Source organism: Rana temporaria, chromosome 9 (genome assembly GCF_905171775.1).
Source record: "Rana temporaria chromosome 9, aRanTem1.1, whole genome shotgun sequence".
Lineage (NCBI taxonomy): Eukaryota > Metazoa > Chordata > Amphibia > Anura > Ranidae > Rana > Rana temporaria.
Window position 1 is genome coordinate 83,474,342 of NC_053497.1, and position 21,102 is coordinate 83,495,443.

A 21,102-nucleotide genomic window follows, 5' to 3' on the forward strand; every position below is an offset into this window, starting at 1 on the left:
GGGAGGGGCACTTCCTGTTTGAGATTGCCAGTGTCCATCACCTGAAGGTACTCCATATAACCCACATAGTAATGAATATGCCGCTCTGTGTCCCGTGATGTACGAGAAAGAAACATAAATTTAGTTTAATGGGACTTTATGTGATAGAGTCTATCAGATAGACCAACACAAAGTGACACATAATTGTGAAGTGGAAGGAAAATGATAAATGGTTTTCAGCATTTTGTTGCAAATAATAATGTGAAAAGTGTGGTGTGCATTTGTATTCAGCACCCCTGAGTCAATACTTTATAGAACCACCTTTCACTGCAATTACAGCTGCAAGTCTTTTTGGGGATGTCTCTACCAGCTTTGCACATCTAGAGTGACATATTTGCCCATACTTTGCAAAAGAGCTCAAGCTCTGTCAGATAGGATGGAGAGAGTCTATGAACAGCAATTCTCAAGTGTTGTTACAAATTTACAACTGGATTTAGAATTCGACTTTGACTGGGCCATTCTAACACATTAATATGCTTTGATCTAAACCAGGGATCAAACTACGGCCCTCCAGCTGTTGCAGAACTACACATCCCATGAGGCATTGTAAAACTCCGACATTCACAGACATGACTAGGCATGATGGGAATTGTAGTTCCTAAACAACTAGAGGGCCATAGTTTGGAGACCCCTGATCCAAACCTATAGCTCTGGCTGTAGGTTTAGGGTCGTTGTCCTGCTGCAAGGTGAACCTCTGCCCCAGTCTCAAGTCTTTTGCAGACTCTTAACAGGTTTTCTTCCAAGATTTCCCTGTATTTGGCTCCATCCATCTTCCCATCAACTCTGACCAGCTTTCATGTCCCTGCTGAAGAAAAGCATCCCCACAACATAATGCTGCCACCACCATGTTTCAAAGTGGGAATGGTGTGTTCAGGGTGATGTGCAGTGTTAGCGTTTTGCTTTTAGGGTAAAAAGGAAATATTTTGGTCTCTTCTGACCAGAGCACCACATGTTTGCCATGACCCCCACATGGCTTCTTGCAAACTGCAAATAGGACTTCTTAATTCTTTCAACAATGGCTTTCTTCTTGCCACTCTTACATAAAGGCCAGATTTGTGGAGTGCACGACTTATGCTGCGTACACACGATAATTTTTCAGGTTCTAGAAAAAACGAAGTTTGTTTCAACTTCATCATCAAAACGGCGTTGCCTACACACGATCGTTAAAAAAAAAAAATGCTCTAGCAAAGAGCGGTGATGGACAACACGTACAACAGCACTATAAAGGGGAAGTTCCATGCGGATGGCGCCACCCTTGGAGCTGCTTTAGCTGATTTTGTGTTAGTAAAAGACGATTCGCGCTTTTCTGTCTGTTACAGCGTGATGAATGTGCTTACTCCATTACGAACGGTAGTTTTACCAGAACGAAAGCTCCCGTCTCATAACTTGCTTCTGAGCATGCGCAGATTTTTCACGTCGTTACAGCCCACACACGACCATTTTTTACAACTCGAAAACCGACAACGTTTAAAACAACGTTAAAAAATAGAGCATGTTCGAAAAAAAAATTGCCCGTTTTTCAGAACCCGAAAAATGCTCTGAAGCCCACACACGATCGTATTAAATGACATTTTTAAAAAACTGTGTTTTTTACAACCCGAAAAATGATCGTGTGTACGCGGCATAATAGTTGCCCTGTGGACAGATTCTCCCACCTGAGCTCTGGATGTCTGCAGCTACTCCAGAGTTACCATGGGCCTCTTGGCTGCTTCTCTGATTAATGCTCTCCTTCCCCCGGCAGGTGAGTTCCCTGGCCTTCAGGATGCCGTTTGTTCGCTAAGGTTCTCTAACAAACTTCTGAGGGCTTCACAGAATAGCTGTATTTATACTGAGATTAAATTACAAACAGGTGGACTCTATTTGCAAATTAGATGACTTCTGAAGGCAATTGGTTCCACTATATTTTAGTTGGGGGGTAGCAGAGTAAAGGGGGCTGAATACAAATGCACACCACACTTTTTACATATTTATTTGTAAAAAAATAGAAAACCATTCATCATTTTCCTTCCACTTCACAATGATGTGCCACTTTGTGTTGGTCTATCAGATACAATCCTAATAAAATACATTTATGTTTTTGGTTGTAACATGACAAAATGTGGAAAATTTCAAGGGGCATGAATACTTTTTCAAGGCACTGTATATTGTGTGCGTTTGATAAACAGTTTCATAAATATTGTGTGACATACAATAAAAATTCTTATTTTACTCTACAAGCCCTCAGCTTTAAGATAATATATCATCTTATGAGGGTTTTAAGTAATTGACCACTTTTATTTTAGGAGTTATGGAATATAAATGAAAGTTAAAGCGGAACTTCTCCGAAGAGGGGAATTTCCGCTTGTTTTTGGGGGGAGTGGGACAGGTACCTGGTTTTGACAGGTATCCGCTCCTACATCTGGTCAGATTCGCTGCGGCAATCTAAGACAGATGTTGGCTACCCACCCTTCCTTCTTTGCAGTCTTTTAGGACACATCAGAGATCCCAGAAGACTACAGGAGCATTCACAAAGGGCACGTGCATTAGGAAACTTCCTGTTCTCTTTACTTACGATGCCAGCGCCTGGACATGAAGCCGATTGAAGCATTGGCTCGGGTGAGGACATCGTTGGATTCTGCACATAAACGTTTATTACCTTAAAGTGGCCAGGACCCTGTATTCATTATATCTGGTCTCCCACACTACACAGAACATGGAAATGCAATTATTTTAGTAAATATAAACTGCCAAATACCCTTTCTCATCAGCAACATATAGCAGTCTTTTTCTATAAGTACCTGGCTGAGGACTGGTTAAAGCTTGTAGGAGGAGTTTTCCTTCTCCACTGACTGTCCTATGAGGTTGCATGACCCCTAACCCTTTGTCCGGACAGTGCCGATCACACGCACCCTCCCAAATAAAAATAATACTTTCTAGCAATACACACCAAACTGAGAATGTACAGAGTGCCTCCAAGGCTCTGTACTATCAGCAGATGGATTGGGCACAGTAAAAGAAGGGGAGGATCACACAGCCTTTTTTTACAAGGCGGCGGATTAACCTCTTAGGTTCCACAGTGAGTATAACAAGCATGCTTTACTGTATATGCAGACTGATTTGACTGTTGTGGGTTTAGTAACACTGTAGAGCCTCATGCACACTGGACGTTATATTTACGTTATAAAAACGGCATTAGCTTTGCAGCGAGTTTTTCAACGTTTTTGCACTAGCATTTTTTTAGGGCTTTTCTTTGTTTTTTATTTTTTTAATGGATCAAAAATGCTGGTGAGCTGATGACGTTAGAGCGTTCTTACAGCTGAAAAACGCCTCTCAGAACCCACTAGATTTGGGGGGTTTGCAGACAAACGCCCCAGACAAAAACAGTTCATAACAGCCTGTACACATAGGATAACATTCTCTAGAGTTTATTGACTGTAGGAAAAAAAAAAAAAACACCTGAAGCTAAAAACAGCAGCTGTAAAAACTTCCAATGTGCATGAGGCCCAATTCTCTCATTCCAAGATTATGATCAAACAATGCAACACTGCAAACAATAGGATGAAGGAATTAGGAATGCAAATCTAGCCTAAAAGTTACAGGTCTCCATGTAGATAATTTAATGGAAAGGCTTACCTTTTTGTGATTTGCAGGGGATCATTCAGTATTGGATCATTTTCAAATGTGTCTTTATCAAAAAGTCTTCGCATAGCATAGCTGGCCAGTTGTTCCATTAGGAGGAATGTTTCATTAATGTGCAAAAGCATAGAGAAATAATGGTCCTCCCCCTGAGAGCAAACATGGATACTCTCTGTGAGCAGAACTGTAGAGGTCTTCTCCAGTCTGGAGATCTCATCCCATGATATGATCAGTTTAACTGGAGTAGAACAATACACATAAATATGAACAGCTTACATTTTTTTGCATATACAATAGTCATTATTATGGATTTTTTTGTGTTTTCCCAAAAAGTATATATTTTTAGATCAGACAGAAGATATCACACCACACAGCGTAATATGTACTTAGCAGGAAACACATTACAGCATGATTGAATATAAAATGGCATCAGTATGGTTACAAGTGTCTAATTTTTTGCAAGATGAAAATGGAATGCACTCAGTAACTTAAAGTGATTGTAAACTTAAAAAAAAAATCCTCCTCTTCTCAGGTCACCTGCTCCTGGTTCCTCCCCCCTGCCAAGTGCCCACCATAGCAAGCCATCATTACACAGCTTGGCCCTGCCCCCCACTGGCTGTGATTGACAGCAGTAGAAGCCAATAGCTCTGGCTGCTGTCTCTGAGCCTATGAGGAGGGAGAGAGATGCTGCTTCCGTGAACAACGATGGATCACGATTGGGTTTAGGTATGTATAAGTGGGGGACTGTGGAAGGGCAACTGCATTCAGAAGGTTTTTTACCTTAATGCAGAGAATGTATTAAAGTGGAGTTCCACCCAAAAGTGGAACTTCTGCTTTAAGTACTCCTCGCCCCCTTACATGCCATTTTTTGGGGGGGGGGGGGTTCTTAGTTTTGAAGGGGACTTCCTGTCCCACTTCCTCCTTCTAACTTTCACACAGACCAAAAAAAATCCACCGATTTGGGTAATTTTTTACCAAAGACTGTATACATTTTGGCCAAAATGTATGAAGAACAATGACTAATTTGCTAAATTGTATAACAAACAAACAAAAATGCATTTTTTCAGTCTTTTTTCATTTATAGCGCTAAAAATAAAAGGCTCGGTGGGGATTAAATACCACCAAAAGAAAGCTCCATTTGTGTGAAAAAAGTACAGTGTTGCGTGACTGAGTAATTGTCATTCAAAACTTGAGAGCATTTAGCCTAGGTTCCCACTAGCGTGATCTTAGCCATCAGATGTGATTTATACCCGTGCTGCAGGTGCTGATCTCATGCGATGTCTGTGAGATGCGAGTTCAGCCATAAACTTGTATGGCTGAACCCGCATTAAATTTGCAGGTAAAAATGTGCAGGCACTTTTTTTTCCCCCCCGCACTGAAATCAGATCGCATGGATGTTCTCACCTATGCGATCTGATTCATGTGCGAGTTCACAGTTCGCAATGCGATCTGTGAATCGATCTGTGGGTGTCATTAACAATGTATTGACACCCATAGCAGTTCACAGAAGGCAGTTCGAACTGCCAGCGGGAGAGGAGCGATGCTAGTCTGAACATAAGCCGAATGCTAAAAAATTGGCCTGGTTAGGAAGGGGGTTAAAGGTGCCCAGTGGGCAAGTGGTTAAACGAATATAAAACAACTACATGTGTATTGAAAGGCCAAACACAATTTTTGTAGGGATTAGAATCCAAACTATGGAGAATCACCCTTTCTATCTATCCTGTTGACCGCTATATCCAAAACAGAAAGTCAGGAAACATCCAACATTTTCAGCTGTCACCAGAACAGGAATCAACTGCATAACTGTTTGGAAAGTATTATTCTCACACCTTGTTGTACGTACAGGGCAGAAAGTGAAGAGTAATCTCACTACTAGGACACAGCGGTATTAAAAAAAACTTGACAGGGATTTTTTTCATTCGCTACACCAGTGTTTTTCAACCAGGGTGCCTTGAGGCTTCTTCAGGGGTGCTTGGCAAAATGTCAAAAAAAAGTTATAAAAAATGGTATACAAGCCAGCAGGTGGATAAAGCCTGCCTTTTAGTTACACAAAGTCACAGGTTTTTATTATGTACCATTAGGACTTTCTAGACACTGGCATCCCAACAACCAATGTCATCAGTTGATAAGGGAGGATGTCTGTCGCCTCCATATCATCCTTGTTTGACCCCCCTCTGCCTCTCTCCCTCAGCAATTAGGTCACATTAGTTGACTGATGAAGAGAAATTGGGGAAGAGGAGAAACATTGGTATACTAGTCAGTACCAGTGTGCAAAAGTGAATTTGGTTTGGAAGAAAAAAAATCATCTGTAATATTGGGTGTACTACGTGTGGCTGTTGCTGAATTATGTAAAATTATTAGAACATTTTTTTACATTTTAGAATGGGGTGCCTTGAGACTGTCCATAATTTTAAAAGGTGCCTTGAGATTGTCTATGATTTTTAAATGGTGCCTTGACTGATAAAAGGTTATCCAAGGAGAAAAAAGTAAAAGTTTGAACTTTAGATACACATGTGTTTTTCTTTCAAGAACTTGATCCATCTCTGATAAAGTAATTTCTGTAATAATTGATCCTGTAATACAATTCCACCCCCATCTCCAGGATCATTGTAATGATTATTATTAGAACATTTCCCCCAGAGATAAAAGCTGGGACAACAGCTGCAATACACATTCATAGCACTTCTCAGTCAAACAAGTTGGGGAAACAACTTTGGCTCAAGGTTTTTTACATTCATGCATTCTCTTCTTTGTGCAGAAGCCCCCCTAACACATACCTGAGCCCCATCGTGATCCAGTTATGTGCACGAGAGCCTCGGCTCTCCATGGACTCTCCCTCCTCATTGGCTGAGGCTCAATCACAGCCAGTGAGCCAATGAGGAGAGAGAGGGGGCTGAGCCGTGGCCCTGTGTGTAAATGGATACGTATAGCAGCGGCTTTGGAGCAGTCCTGCTTGGGTGCACCCATTTCAAAATGCTTGCTCTGGGGGCAGGAGGGGGTGCCAGGAGTGCCGATGGGGGACCGGAGAAAAGGGGGATCAGGGCTGCTTTGTGCAAAACTGCTGCGCAGAGCAGGTAAGTAGAACAAGTTTGTTATTTGAAAAACAAAAGGCAAAACATTAAAACCGTCCGTCTCCCCCCCCACCCCCACCCCAATTATAATTTGTACATACGTCGGAAAACTTATGTACAAGCTTTTAATCTGTAACTGATACAGCAGAACATCAGGGAAATAAGGAAATACACAGTTTAAATAAATATATTAAGCCTGGTCTAGAATCAGCTCCAGCCTCACTTTGCTCTTTCCACCTCTTGGGACACTCTCAATTGGACTGCACTATGCAAAACAGCAGGCCAAGATTTACAGTGTTCTTTCCTCTCCTAGTATTAATATTACTGTGCAAATTATCACAGGGTGCAAAATAACGAGAAATATGTTTTTTAGAATTAAACATTTAAATTAAACTGGACTAAAGAGTATTTTATTTTTTTTATCTGCTCTGAACTTGGCTTTAAACAACCAAGATCTGTCATGTTGTCTAGAAATATTTATGAATGCTTTACCCCACATAGCAACAGGTTGTATTTATTTCCCAGACACTTCCACCATCCCAGCCACATACAGTACATACTTATCAGCAGCACATACTCGCCCTTTCCACTGAATGGAGTAGGAAAGTTTGCCACTGCTCTCCACAATCTTCCTCAATGGTACTTTGATATTAGGTTACCAGGATCAAACAACCTCCATGGCTCCATACAAGCAAGTTGCTGCTCCCCAGTCTGTCCTGCACAGAGATTTGGTTCCAGGGTGGAGCCATTGAAGAGGATCATGGGGAGCAGTGGTGGCCTGGATTAATGATGCACTTAAGTTGAGGTTGTTTTTGGCTTTTTGTTAATAATGATTTAATGGCATTAATGTCCCCATTCTCATGTTGATGGGGACAAGGGTCTCTTCCTCACAACTCTGGGTAGTGGTTGTGGGGGTCTGCAGGCAGGGGCCTTATCAGAATCTGGAAGCTCCCTTTAACAAGGGGGCCCTTAGGTCCTAGCCCTCCCCTATGTGAATGAGTATGGGGTACATAGTGGCCCCACCCCTTGTGACGGCACACAGAAGGTTTCCACCTTAATGCAGAATTGTTAAAAAAAATAAAAAATCTATCTTTATAACCACTTTAGGTGTTAACAAAATTATAAAAAACTTTCAGAATTAAAATTGCTCTAAAAACAGTTCTATCTTCTCTTTAACTGAATAAGTACAGCAGGTGAGGATCCCACTGGGGAAATCTAAGCCTACAGCACAGTAATTCTACAAAAATGACCTTTTTCTAGAACCATTATTAATTTTATGAGCTATCTAGCTTATAAACTCGTTGCTACTGCACACATACTACAAGCTTCCCAACAAATACACACAAATTCAGTTAGCAGCTTGTTCTTTCTCAGTGCGAGTACTTACTTTCGGATCCAAGCAGAAAGGAGTAGAAGCTTAGGAAGTTGGTACTGAGGTATAACCATCCCTGACAAGGTACTCTCCCTCTCCAGTAACTGCAAGAATAGTAAGTCACCAGCTTCTCTTGGTCTGGCAATCCAAAGCATTTTTCAAACTTCATCAGCACTTCCCGAAATTTTTCAGGATCCTCTTCTTTTACAAATGAGCTCTTTCCTTCTTCAGCAATGAGCCCCTGGAGGATAAACAGTAAATTGCATTTGTTAATTTCCCAGAATTTGAAAGCCTATTTTTACCTTCTCTAAATCCTATTTTTGTCAAAATATTTTTTCTAATACATGCACATTGCCCTTATTGAAAGTAAACTTTTCCGTTCCATAAAACTTGTAAACATAGTGGAACTTTCGTAATCTGCTCTATCAGATTTTTCATGTGCATCCCTTTCCCCAAAATATTCAACAGGCTTTAATGGGCAACAGCAGCATTCTTTTGACATTGTTTTGAGAGACATCAGTTCACTTACATATTGAATATATAGCAGATGCATTTGGCCTGAAATTGACCTGCATTTGGCCTGCTTCAAGCTAATTTTCTATAGACTTTTAGGGGGAGACAGCGAAAGCCCATCAACAATGATCCTTACTAATATGCAAATATTGACTCCCTCACTCCCAGCTCTAAACACTATCCTTGGTTGATGATGTATGCAGAAGGTAGTAAAGCATGAGTGCCATAGTAAAGAGTCATTGAAGTGTGGTCTATGATTGATTGCCCGATTTTATTGTCTTCATGCTATGTGAAAGGTAAGATGGTGGCACTCAACGGTAAAGGAAAGGGTTGCTTTAAATTCACTGTAAACTCTTATTGAGGTTATTTGCAAAAGGTTATCGGGGTAATATTGCAAGAGATACTCAAACTCAAAACAAAAGCATAATTATTCGACTTTATTGTGATCTGTACTGTGTGATACATATGCCATCAGTAACCTCTAGTAATTGTAATGGAACAAATATGAATTAAAACTATACCTACCCTGATTTTGCCTTGCACAAAACTGGTTACGTCATCACTTGAGTCAAATACTGACAACGTCTTCATAACAGTCTGTTCCAGCCATTGCCAGTGTTTTAAAATCTCATCTCGGCTAGCCCCTTGAAAAAAAAAAGAACGATGTTGCCAAAAATGAATTTATATTCGGCTGCAATAAATCGGTACATAAAATCCTGCAATGTTTGGTGTCCTGACATACCTAGATAGTTACAGTTATTATTACAAGGGTGTGTGGTGTCTTTTTTTTAATTCTCAATTGTTTTTGTGAATGAGAAACAAAGGATACACATTCACGTGTGGGGAGATACCTAGGCCCCCCTATCTTTAGAGGGGGCTTCCAGATTATAACATTTAACAGGGTAGACTGGGATTATGTGGATTGGACTACGCTCCTTGGACATCTGCTCTCAGATATTATACCTGTATGCCTCTCCGCATTCCAAAGTAAGAGTCAATGGCCACTTGTCAGATGCCTTCTGTATCTGTAATGTAACAAGACAACGTGCCTCTTATTGCCCATTATATATATTATTATGTTGGAACCCTTTCTCAGGAAACTCGCAGCCAATCCGGCGGTCAAGAGGGTTCGAATGAAGGGGAAAGATTGTGGATTTGGGGCTTTCATGAGCTGTAGGCCATAATCATCACAATTATGACAAATCATGGCTTGAACTATGTTGCTTTGCATGTAATGAGTCTATCTCATATATTAGTTTCACCTTTTAAGTTGCATTAGTGAAATAAATGAACTTTTGCACGATATTCACATTTTTGGAGTTTCACCTGTATAAGTTGTCAGCCTTTGCTGACAGGGTTTTGCTGTCCTTGACTAAACTGCGGTCATCACTGCTGGCTTTATTGGACTATTTCAAGTCCCTTTCCAATTTAAAGGTTAACTACTCTCCAAATCAAACACACTCAATATATCTTTGCCATTCAATGAGGTGTCTTATTGTAAGCGTCAGCATCCCTTTTCCAGGAAAGAAGACACCATTGCTTATTTGAGGATCCAGCTACTATCTGCTCAGTCAAACCTATACTGTCGCAACTACCAACCCCTGCTAGCCCGAATTAATAAAGATCTTAAAGCCTGGGACAAAGTGTGTTATTCTTGGCTTGGAAGAGCAGCCATATTAAAAATGAATCTATTGTTTTAACAGGTATACATACTCCAAACGGTCCCTGTATCTCTGTCAAGTTAAAACCCACAGACTCTGCTTTGCCCACCTGGCTTTCTCTAAAACGCAAAGAGGGTATTGACCTCCCAAATATCAAACAGTACTATTGGGCCTGTTTTCTGTCTAGAATTGTTGACTGGTCTGTCCACAAATTAGTGAAGGATATTGTGTTGGTGGAACAAATGTGCTCTGTTCCTCTGGATATTGGGAAATTAGTGATGTTGCAGGCATGTGCAGGTAACGTAAGGTGCCTGCACTTTATACTTGCTAGCAGCTTACCCTTTTTAAGATGAAAGTCACTTTAAGTTCGAATTTCTGAGTGCAGTAACCTATAGCAACTAACCAGCCCATGTTTTACTTGTTTGGTTTTGGAAGGCTGGATGCTACTCAAGTATAAAAACATTATAATAAATAAATAAAACTAAACATATCGATTACTGTCAATTTAAACCCATAGTCACTCTCTAGAGAGGATGCTGTTGTCGCTGAATGTAAATAAGGCTTTCAACACCATGTCATGGCCTTATCTTAGGACTGTAGTCCATCACTATGGTTTTGATACCTAATTTTAAGCTGGCTGGCAGCACTATACGATGCCCCCAGGCTAAAATAAAATATTATGGTTTTAATCTTCTATCTTCCCGATAAGGAGTGGCACTCAACAGGCCTGCCCACTTTCGCCCGCTCCCATTTGCCTTGGCTATGGAGCCTTTGGCAGAGGTGATTTGTTCACATCCAGATATAAAAGGCATAGAGGTTGCGGGTTCTGCCCATAAGATCTCCTTATTTGCAGATGACATTCTGCTGACTCTGCCAACACCCAGAATCTTGTTGCCCAACTTATTACCCCTTTTGGATGCTTTTGCATCTCTTTCGGTCCTGAATGTTAATCCTACTGAGTGTAAGGCGATGTCAGTAAATCTTTCCCCTTCTGAACTGGCTTCTCTAAAAACAACCTTTCCGTTTCAATGGCTTTCCTCATTGCCTTATCTGGGTATCTGACTTACCCCCAAGTATGAAGGGCTATGCCAGGCCAAGTTCCCCCTCTTTTTAGAAAACTTACTGACATGCTCTCCTCCTGGTCTCACTTTCTGTTATCCAGGTTTGGCAGGATATCTGCAGTTCTTGGGCCAGATTCACGTAGCGCAGCGGATCTATAGATCCGCTCGTTCTACGTGAATTAAGATCCGCTCCCGCAAGTTTAGGAGGCAAGTGGCTAATTCACAAACAACTTGCCTCCAAACTTGCGACGGCGGATCCTAAATCCCCCGGCGGAATTCAAATTCCGCGGCTAGGGGAGTGTACTATTTAAATCAGGCGCGTTCCCGCACCGATTTAAATGCGCAGGCGCCGTCCGCGAAATTTCCCGGCGTGCATTGCTCCCACTGACGTCGCTAGGACGTCAGTGGTTGCGACGCTTACGTAAACGACGTCCGTCCGTATTCGAGAACGACTTACGCAAACGACGTTAAAAAATTTAAATTCGACGCGGGAACGTCGGCTATACTTAACATTGGCTGCGCCTGATGAAAGCAGGGGTAAGTATACGACGGGTACGCCGCTACGGAAACGTCGTAAGAAGACTGCGTCGGGTCCGCGTACGTTCGTGAATTTGCGTATCTCGCTGATTTACATATAATTTATCGTAAATCAGCGGGAACGCCCCCGGCGCCATTTTTAAATTGAAAAAAAGATCCGACAGTGTAACACATTGTAACACTGTCGGATCTAGCCCTATCTATGCGTAACTGATTCTATGAATCAGGCGCATAGATAGGACCCGTTTACGTCAGAGATACGATGGTGTATCTGTAGATACACCGTCGTATCTCTTTGTGAATCTGGCCCCTTATGTCTTATCTTTCAAAACTGCTATATTTCTATAAAGTATTGCCAGTCCCAATTACCTTGTATATTTTGCAAATTCAAATACAAACTCTTGAAATTTATCTAGGGCCCAACTTGGCCCGAATCAATAAACGGGTCTTTTATGCTTGGCGGATCAATGGGGGCTTTTCGGTCCCCAATCTCCAACCATAATATACGGCAGCGAACATAGCCCCATTATCTCACCTCAATGACACATACCAAATGCCACTATGGGCCACTATTGACTTAGTTGAATTCCACCCTAATCCCGTTTCTTCTTTACCCTGGCTCCTCCCCTATATATCACCCCGACCAGGTTCAGGCTGCGTTTGACCTGTTCTCTCAGCCTGTGGGACTCCAGTAAATTTTCGACAGGTTTAATTTCCCCCCACTTACCATTACTGTGCCTTACTCATTGCCCGCTACTTCCTCCCGGTTGTGAAAACTCTAAGCAATTCTCGTGGTGGACAGATAATGGGTTTACTGACATATATTCTCTGTTCACCCCTATGAAAATATTAACTTTTGAAACCCTTAGATCTTTCCATGATTTTCCCTTACGGGAACATTATAGTTACCTACAAATTAGACACTTCCTCAAACCACTTATTAAAGCCCGACCCACTCCATATACATTGACCCCTTTTGAAAGCCTCTGCAGGGCACAACCCCATTCTCCAGGATTAATATCTTTACTTCACTCATCAATTATTTCATTCAGGAAACCCCCAGTGAAATCTTACCACCTGGGAGAAGGATTTGGGAAGACAATTAGATCCAGAGGATTTGAAGATCATGACAATAGCCTTTTCTAAGAGCTCCAAGAATGTCCTCATTTTGGAGAATGCCTACAAGGTGTTCTATAGATGGTTCTATACACCAGCTAGACTAGCTCACTTCATTCCATCCTATCCCCCTCTTTGTTTCCAGGGTTGCTCACAGGAGAGAACTATGGCCCTTATTTGGTGGGTAATGTCCTAAGGTACGTAGACTATTGGTCAGGGTTTATACCCTTCTTCGTAACATATTTTATTCCATGTATTGCTCTGCACCTTTTTACCGCAACTAAGTTGACCATTGCGAGAGCTTGGAAAACTCCTGTGCTTAGCTTTGAAGCAGTTAAAAATCACATAAATGACATCATGATGGCCCTTGCCTCATACATTTCTCAGGGTTTGGCAGCCGTGGATAATATGCAACCAACCATGTTCAATAATATACAGTACTTCTTTCAATAGTCTTCTACTGCACCCCCCGTTGGACTCCTCCCCTCTCTTTCTCCTTTTTCTTTTCTCTCTTCTTTCCCTCTTATTTCCCACCTTTTGTTCAAACACTTTTCTTTTTATGCATAATTGTCTATATGACACTCCTGGCCTCCATGGGTTGGTCTAGTGAACATGGTTACAGTGAGTAAAATTTTGCAACTTGTATACAGTTCATCTATGTACGTATGCCCCCTCTTTTTATCACTAAAGCCTCGTACACACGATCTGAAAATCGTACGAAAAATGCCGCTTTCGAAACAATCGTACAATAATCGGATCGTTAGTACAGAGCTTCCGAGAGCCGATCAGGACAGTTCATGCGATTTTATTCTATCGGACATGCACGGAAATTTTTTCCGTACGATGCCAGATCGTACGATTTTCGTTAAATCAGTACAGCTGTCGAAAATGCAATACAAATGCATTACAACACATGACATCACTTCCAATTTTTTATTCTGCCGTCCGAGAATTTTTGTGACTTTAGTAAACTCATCAGATTCGACGTGAGATTAGCATACAAAAAAAAAAAAAAACGACCATCATTCGTCCGATAATCGGATCGTGTGTACCGGGCATTAGCGTCTCTAGGTTTTAGTCCACCATAAAGGTATAGTTCAAAGCATTGAATGTTCATTATGGACTTAAAATGACAATTTCGATTGTATTGGAGAACTATGCACCATTTTTATTGTATCCCTCTGTTGAGATCTTTTCCCTTATGTTACGTATGATGTAATCATCACAATGTCAAGCTAATCTGTTGAATTATTTTTTTTTCTGCTAATAAAATACATTTTGTAAAAGACGTTGGCAAGGGGCTAAAAATAATTAAAATACATACAGCGATTGACTGGCTTATACAAAATATACAATACTACACATTTAAAGAACACTGATAAGATTACTTAAATTAAGTTAATCTTATTCACAGGTACAGTATATCAGAAAACATTTAGTAATTAGAATATAGATTCCTTACAGGTGGTGACAGGTACTTTTATTTGAGATATCAATATTAACAGATCCATGATGCCTGCACTGTGCCCTGTAGATGGAGACAGGTGACAAGAGTTGCTGATCCCTAGCTAGCTAAGAACAGGCATTCTGATCTTTTACCAACAGACGCTCAGTATTGAGTAAATCCTGGTTCAGTTCATTCAGAAGATTAGTAAACTAGAGTTCACCAAGTCTCCTTTACTGGCCGGATAAATTCATGATTGCACTACTGAGTGGCAGACAGGCTGCAGTGTTAAGAAGCTTTCCAGATTATGCAATTAAACTGTTAGTGGATATAGATAACTCCTTTAGTAGTTCACTCTGGGAGTGGGGTTAAAGAGTATATAACTAAATTACAATAGCAAAGATAAAGGACAAGGTTCACGTTTCAATTTACACGCAGCTGATCTGATACCTGTGCACCTTTGACACTTAATTAACCAGCACTCTCATATAATTGATTAAAACAGATAGCCAATCATTGTCATATTAGTACTTATTACTAATAAGTATTTCTGAATTCCAAATGGTGCCATTTGTTAAAAGGGAAACTGTAATGGAGATAATTATATGTATATATACTGTAGCAGGGTGACCCTGTGCTACTCTGTAAAGTGGTGGTTTACGCCAGGTTTTCTGGGTAGCAAGTCCATGAGGCACAGAACAGCTAGTAATCTGCAAGTAAGATGCAGAGCTGAGGTGCAGAATCTGTGCATAAACACTGGGACGTTTTTCATTGTCAGGAGGACTAAAAAGGTACCGATGTTCGGGGGGACCCTGAAGAGGCTACCACAGGAGTGTCAGGAGGCTGAATGTTATGTTTTTGCAGTGATGGTGAGGAACCCCTTGTGTTGGAAGAAATACCTGTGTGAGTTTTGATGTTCGTTTAAATAAAAATACTTGATTTTTCTGTGCTTTTACTTGCATTTGTTTAAATTTGGTGTCAGGGTCTCTTGTGTGCCAGAATTATAACGTGTGCGTCTGTTTATATATTTATAGATTTTACAAATATACATTTAATATAGAGTTCACCCTTGGCAAAGGATTCCCATGGGAAAGCACACAAGAAAAAGTCGCCTTAAAGTTACTGTCTCTGATTAAAACCTCAGATGATGCATTATGCGTAACTAAAAATATATAGATTTTTAGTAAACAGAGCCTCACATATGTTACCAAATATAGGAAAAATTTACAAAAAACTTTCAAGAATAGGTAAAAACCACTGATCAGTCCAATCCTTCAGATCATAGTGGAGAATTTGCCAATATTTAAATATGCACACATCACAGACAAGTAGACATGAAGATCCCTTAAAGTAAATTGTCTTTAAAGGGATAACAGGGCATTTAAAAAAGAAGTATGGACTTTCCAAAAAAAAAAGAAAGAAAACCATTTATACTCACCTAGGTGGATGCAGCATCGATCCGATGCTCCATCTGTCCCCTGCCGGCTCTGCACTGAGAACTGAGCAATCAAAGACTGCTGATCGCTCAAGTCTCAGCATTCTGTGACCAGAGAGCCGGGACTGTCAGCCACCAGCTCTTTGCTCTGCCACCCCTGTGTTTACTAAAGCTCTGAGTTGTGGAGGGGCTGGCTCAGGCTCTCGGCAAATTGCTGAGAGGCTGTGCTAGCTGTCGGTCCAGGCTTATGGGTGGATCCAGACCTTATGGTTGGATCTTTTCAGAGCCTGAACCAGCTCTGTGACATCAGTCGACAGCAGGCTTCAACCCGCTGTCTGTTAAAAACGGATCACAGGAGTGCAGAACAAACTGTACTCCTGTCATCTATAGGAGAAGTATAGCCAAAATAGCTTATGCTATACTTCTGCTTTAACTGAACAGTAAAGAAATGTAAATTATAAGCTATTTCACCTTATCTATAATATCAGCATTTATGCAGACATACCTGTGAATTGTATTAATAAAACATACACTTAAAAGTAACCTGTAAAGTTACCGACCCTTTAAACCTGTTACTGAGTAAGGGTGTCCAGCCTAATGTAAAGTGGCTCATATTGTACCCCATATAAATAGACTGTAAATCAAGCTGAAACAAACAAGGATACTACAGGGAAGATTCATTTCAGCATTCCCTTATTAGAGGAAACCCCCGCCCACTCACGTCTAAGAAGATGCTTTTCCACAGCAAGCAGGACTAGATGCTGCAATGTGTGGGTGAGTTCTGCGGAGGGAAGACCAGTGCAAGTGCCAAGAATTATATGAAGAATTTCTTCTATACTGTAAGAGCATCCCAGAAATAATTCAATAATTCAACTGTAGACTGAAATTGATTCCTCTGAAGGGGAGACGTGAAATGATGCTGTGACAAACAGGAATAAATCATTCAGTGTATATTCTCCCTGCGCTGCAGAGGCCTTCTCCTTTCACAAAGGTCATGGCAAGAGCACTTTAAAAAATCTGCAGCAGTATTTATTACAGGGCGTGTTCAGAATAGTAACCACTTTAACTTTCACACCTGTACCAAAACTATGGACTAGAGCAGGGGTCTCCAAACTTTTCAAACAAAGGGCCACTTTATTGTCCTTCAGAATTTAGAAAGGGCCGGATTGTGGCCAGTGGGTGCAGAAAATGTCCCGGGCCCAGCACCAGTAAGAATAAATGTGGCCTCAGGGTTGGTGGTCAGTAGGAGGAGGAGTAGGGCCCCTATCAGTAGGAGGAATAGTACCAGTGATGATACCCATCATTGGTATCAGAGGAAGAAATAGTGTCTCCTTGTTGGTGTCAGTGGAAGGAATAGTGCCTCATATCAGTTGTACCAAGGGCCGCATATAGGCTAGCAAAGGGCCACGTCTGGCCCTCGGGCCACAGTTTGGAGACCCCTGGACTAGAGCAACTCCATTGCTGTTATGGGTCTATTGATTGATTTGCAACAACTTTGTCAAATCTTATGAAAAAGTAATATTTATATGTCTTTTTTAGGACAAAAAAAAAGCTCTTCTTTTGGTGATATTGTCTTGCAATAACTATTTAATATGCAATCCAGAAACAACAAAAAAAGTTTGTATTTTTATCATTTTTAGTTTATAGCACTGTAGCATTGCTGTAGATAAAAGTACATTTAAAAAAGACACTGGAATTACAATTCTGGTACATGGTGTTGCAAAGTTATTTACAAAATAAATACCCCCCAATTTTAAGCTTTTTTAACCACTTTCCCTTCATGACCAGGCCATTTTTTGTGTTACGGCACTGCGTTGCTTTAATTGCCAATTGCATGGTGATGCACCGCGTTACCCAAACATAATGTATGTCCTTTTTTCCCCCACAAATAAGAGCTTTCTTTTGGTGGTATTTGATCACCACTGATTTTTTTTTGTGCGCTATAAAAAAAAGACTAACAATAATTTTTATGTTCTGCTATAAAAACGCATCCAAATAAAATAAAATCCCATTAAACGTATATTGATTGGTTTGCGCAACAAGGCCCAGATTCACAAAGCACTTATGCCGACGTATAACAAGTTACGCCGACGTAAGTGCAAATGTGCGCCGTCGTATCTGTGCGCCAGACCCACAAATTATTATGCGCCTAAAAACAGGCTAGACCCTGACGACGATTCACCAACGTGCGTGTGCCCGGCGCATGCTACGCGAGATGCGCGTAAGTTGTACGTCCGGCATTAAGTTATTCCCCATAAAGGAGGTGCAACCCAGCAACAGACATGTTCAGGTCTGCACCAGGGAACACAAGCCGGCATATTGTGCGTTGGACGTGTGGGCTTGGCGTACGTTACGTTCATGGCGTACACAGTAATCCAGCGTAGCTTAGGCAGTTTTGCCGGCGTGGTTGTGAGCAGGCACATAGGGGTGCGTCCACGTCACGGCGCATGCCCAGTTTGTGATACGTACCTGTCTGGCGCTTGGCCCAGCATTTGCATGGGGTCACGCCTCATTTGCATGGGTCACGCCCACTTCCACCTACGCCGGCGTACCGCCTTCGAAACCCACGCCATGCTGGCGCAGCTTTGGGAGCACTGGATTGCTGAATGCAATGCTTGCCTCTCTGCGCTGCGTTGGCGTAGCGTACGGTGGTTACTCTACGGCGGTGTAATGTGCGCCTTGCTTTCTGTGAATCTGGGCCCAAGTGTCTACAAACCATGGGATATATACTGAATATTATTAATTTTTTAACTAGTAATGATGGCAATCAGCAACCTATAGCAGGACTGGGATATTGCTGCGCAAATTTGGACACTAGTGATCAGTAATAAAAAATATGCACTGTCACTGTACTGTTGACACTGGCTGGGAAGGGGTTAAACATCTAGGGCAATCAAGGATTAAATGTGTGCCTAGCCAGTATTTTGGTGTACTGTGCAAGGTGCTTTTACAAAGGCAAGTAAAAGATTTAATTCTTTAATTTGTGGGTAAAGGAAATCCATTACTTGCCTGCTGACAGGGCAGGGCTCTGCCTTGTTTACATAGGCAAGACTCTGTCCTCTGTATGTAAAATCTGGACGATCGGCGGGTGCCCACTGTGTTTAATCACAGTATGGCTGGGTCGTTGGTGGTGCGTGCCCCCTACCTGGAAGTGTCAGATCACATACCTGGTACATGATCTGGCGCGGCAGAGTCACCTTGTCGCCGTGTATCTGTATTATACAATCAGCAAGTGGTTAATGTCACACTGATAAAATCAAGGAATAACAACTATAAAAACGTTTAATTATTCCCAAACACAGCACTCCCTGTCTGGAGTTTGCATGTTTGCCTGTGTGGGTTTCCTCTGGGTACTCCTGTTTCCTCCCACACTCCATAGACATGCCGATAGGTTAATTGGCTTTGGTCTAAATTGGCCCTAGTATGTGTATGTATGAATGTGAGTTAGGGACTTTAGGCTGTAAGCTCCTTGAGGGCAGGGACTAATGTGAATGTATAATAAATATGTAAAGTGCTGCATAAATTTACAGCACTATATAAGTTAGAGTAATAAATAAATAAAAATGAGAAAAATTTACATTTAAATAACATCTGCAGGAAAATAAATAGTTAAGGAGAGGAGGAGGATGGAGTTTTATCTTTTTTTGTTAGGTTGCTTTACCTGAAATCATTTGCAGATTACCTAAAATCATTTGCAGATCAAAGCTCATCCATTTGATCTGCAGATAAATGGAACTGAATAGCTACAAAAGAAACAATCTTAACTTTATATCTCTCTATCTTGCCTCAGTATAAAAAGGTTATTACTATTACAGCTGCTATATTTATGTAACAACTCTGACTCATTTTGACAGTTGTAAATAGTTGATGAGTGTAAAGGGGAGAAAGGGGATAAGGGGTGAGCAGCAGAAGGAGAGAACATACTTTACATGTCCTGTGTGCTTTGATAACATTGTTTTGGATGCCTGTGGTATGTCCAGTGCCCAAAACAGGTTAAATCTCTCCATAATACATATTCATCTGTGGTGTCTTCCAGGGGGTATACCTGTCACATGGTAATCATCTGAACCATTTTGAAATGTGTATTCTGTAATACAACATTATAGGGACCATGCATGCATCTACTCTAACAAGTAAACATTTATTTTAATTGTGAACTTACAAACAGTTTTAAAAGGTGCTGTGTGCCTGAGCGTAATGGCACATACCGGGTAGAGCAGGAAAACACTAAGCACATACTCATTAAAAAAAAAAGGGAGAGGCGAATTACAAAAATAATAAGGAATGTTTGTGAGACATTATGTGTCCTTCATCAACTCTTGTCAGTTCAGCATAAATTAAACTGTTCCCCTAATCCAGGGGTGCCCAAACTTTTGAAGAGCAAGGGCCACTTAAGCAACTTGGTAACCAATCGCGGGCCATTATGAGCGGAGCAGGCAGATGACAGGTCACGGCTACTCTATAGGCTCTCCGATCCACCCAGATGGAAGGGGACAAATTCCCTTCTGTTTTTTGGATTGGAGGTAGGTGGGCATAAAACAGACACCTGTAGCTCTATAGAGGTGAATTGAAGGACCCATTTGGTCGGGCTGATGAAAAGGGCCTAAGACTGCTTTCACACTGATATGCTGCGGTTTACCCACACTGCGGGTGCATTGTAGTGCACCTGTGTCTATCCTGCGGGTTAGCTGCACTTTGCCATAGACTCCCCCTGTGGCAAAATCTGGCGCTGTAGAGGAAGCATCGGCTTATGGCGCTTTGCTCCGCAGCCACTTTCTTCCCCTACCACCGGCTTCATTCACAACACTGATGCTGTGGTATGGCACGTTGACAACCTGCGATCTGGGCTTGCCAAACCGCCATTCCAGAGCAAGAGGTCGCGGGCCACATCAGAGGGCTCCGCGGGCCACATGTGGCCCCCGAGCCACTGGTTGGCCACCCCTGCCCTAATCTAACAGTTCAATTCTAGATAAAGTTTCCTTTAAGGCCTCATGCACATAGGAAGTTTTTACAGCTGCTCCTAGGGGCGTCCAGCGTTTTTTTTCCCTGCCTCTAAATACCCCTGCATGTTAGCCTATATGTCCATGCACACATAGACTTTTAGCAGCTCTTAGTGGCAGGAGAGTTTTGAAGTAGGAAAAAAATCCCACTGCCAGTGTGTCCAGGAGCAGCAGAGTTTAGGCAGAAAAAAATGCTCGACACTACCAAAAGCTGCTAAAAGGTGCATTTAGCGCTTGA

The 21,102-nt window shown here is 41.6% G+C and overlaps 1 protein-coding gene across 1 annotated transcript in view; it reads right to left on the reverse strand.

Annotated features, from left to right (window-relative positions):
- The window catches only part of TBC1D8B (TBC1 domain family member 8B), a 98,353-nt gene that overhangs the window by 63,875 nt on the left and 13,376 nt on the right, over nt 1-21,102 (reverse strand). The window contains exons 3-5 of the mRNA XM_040323819.1: nt 9,136-9,254; nt 8,113-8,338; nt 3,652-3,892 (exon numbers count right to left, since the gene is read on the reverse strand). Coding sequence (XP_040179753.1) covers nt 3,652-3,892; nt 8,113-8,338; nt 9,136-9,254 — 586 coding nt within the window. The remainder of the gene's footprint in view (nt 1-3,651; nt 3,893-8,112; nt 8,339-9,135; nt 9,255-21,102) is intronic.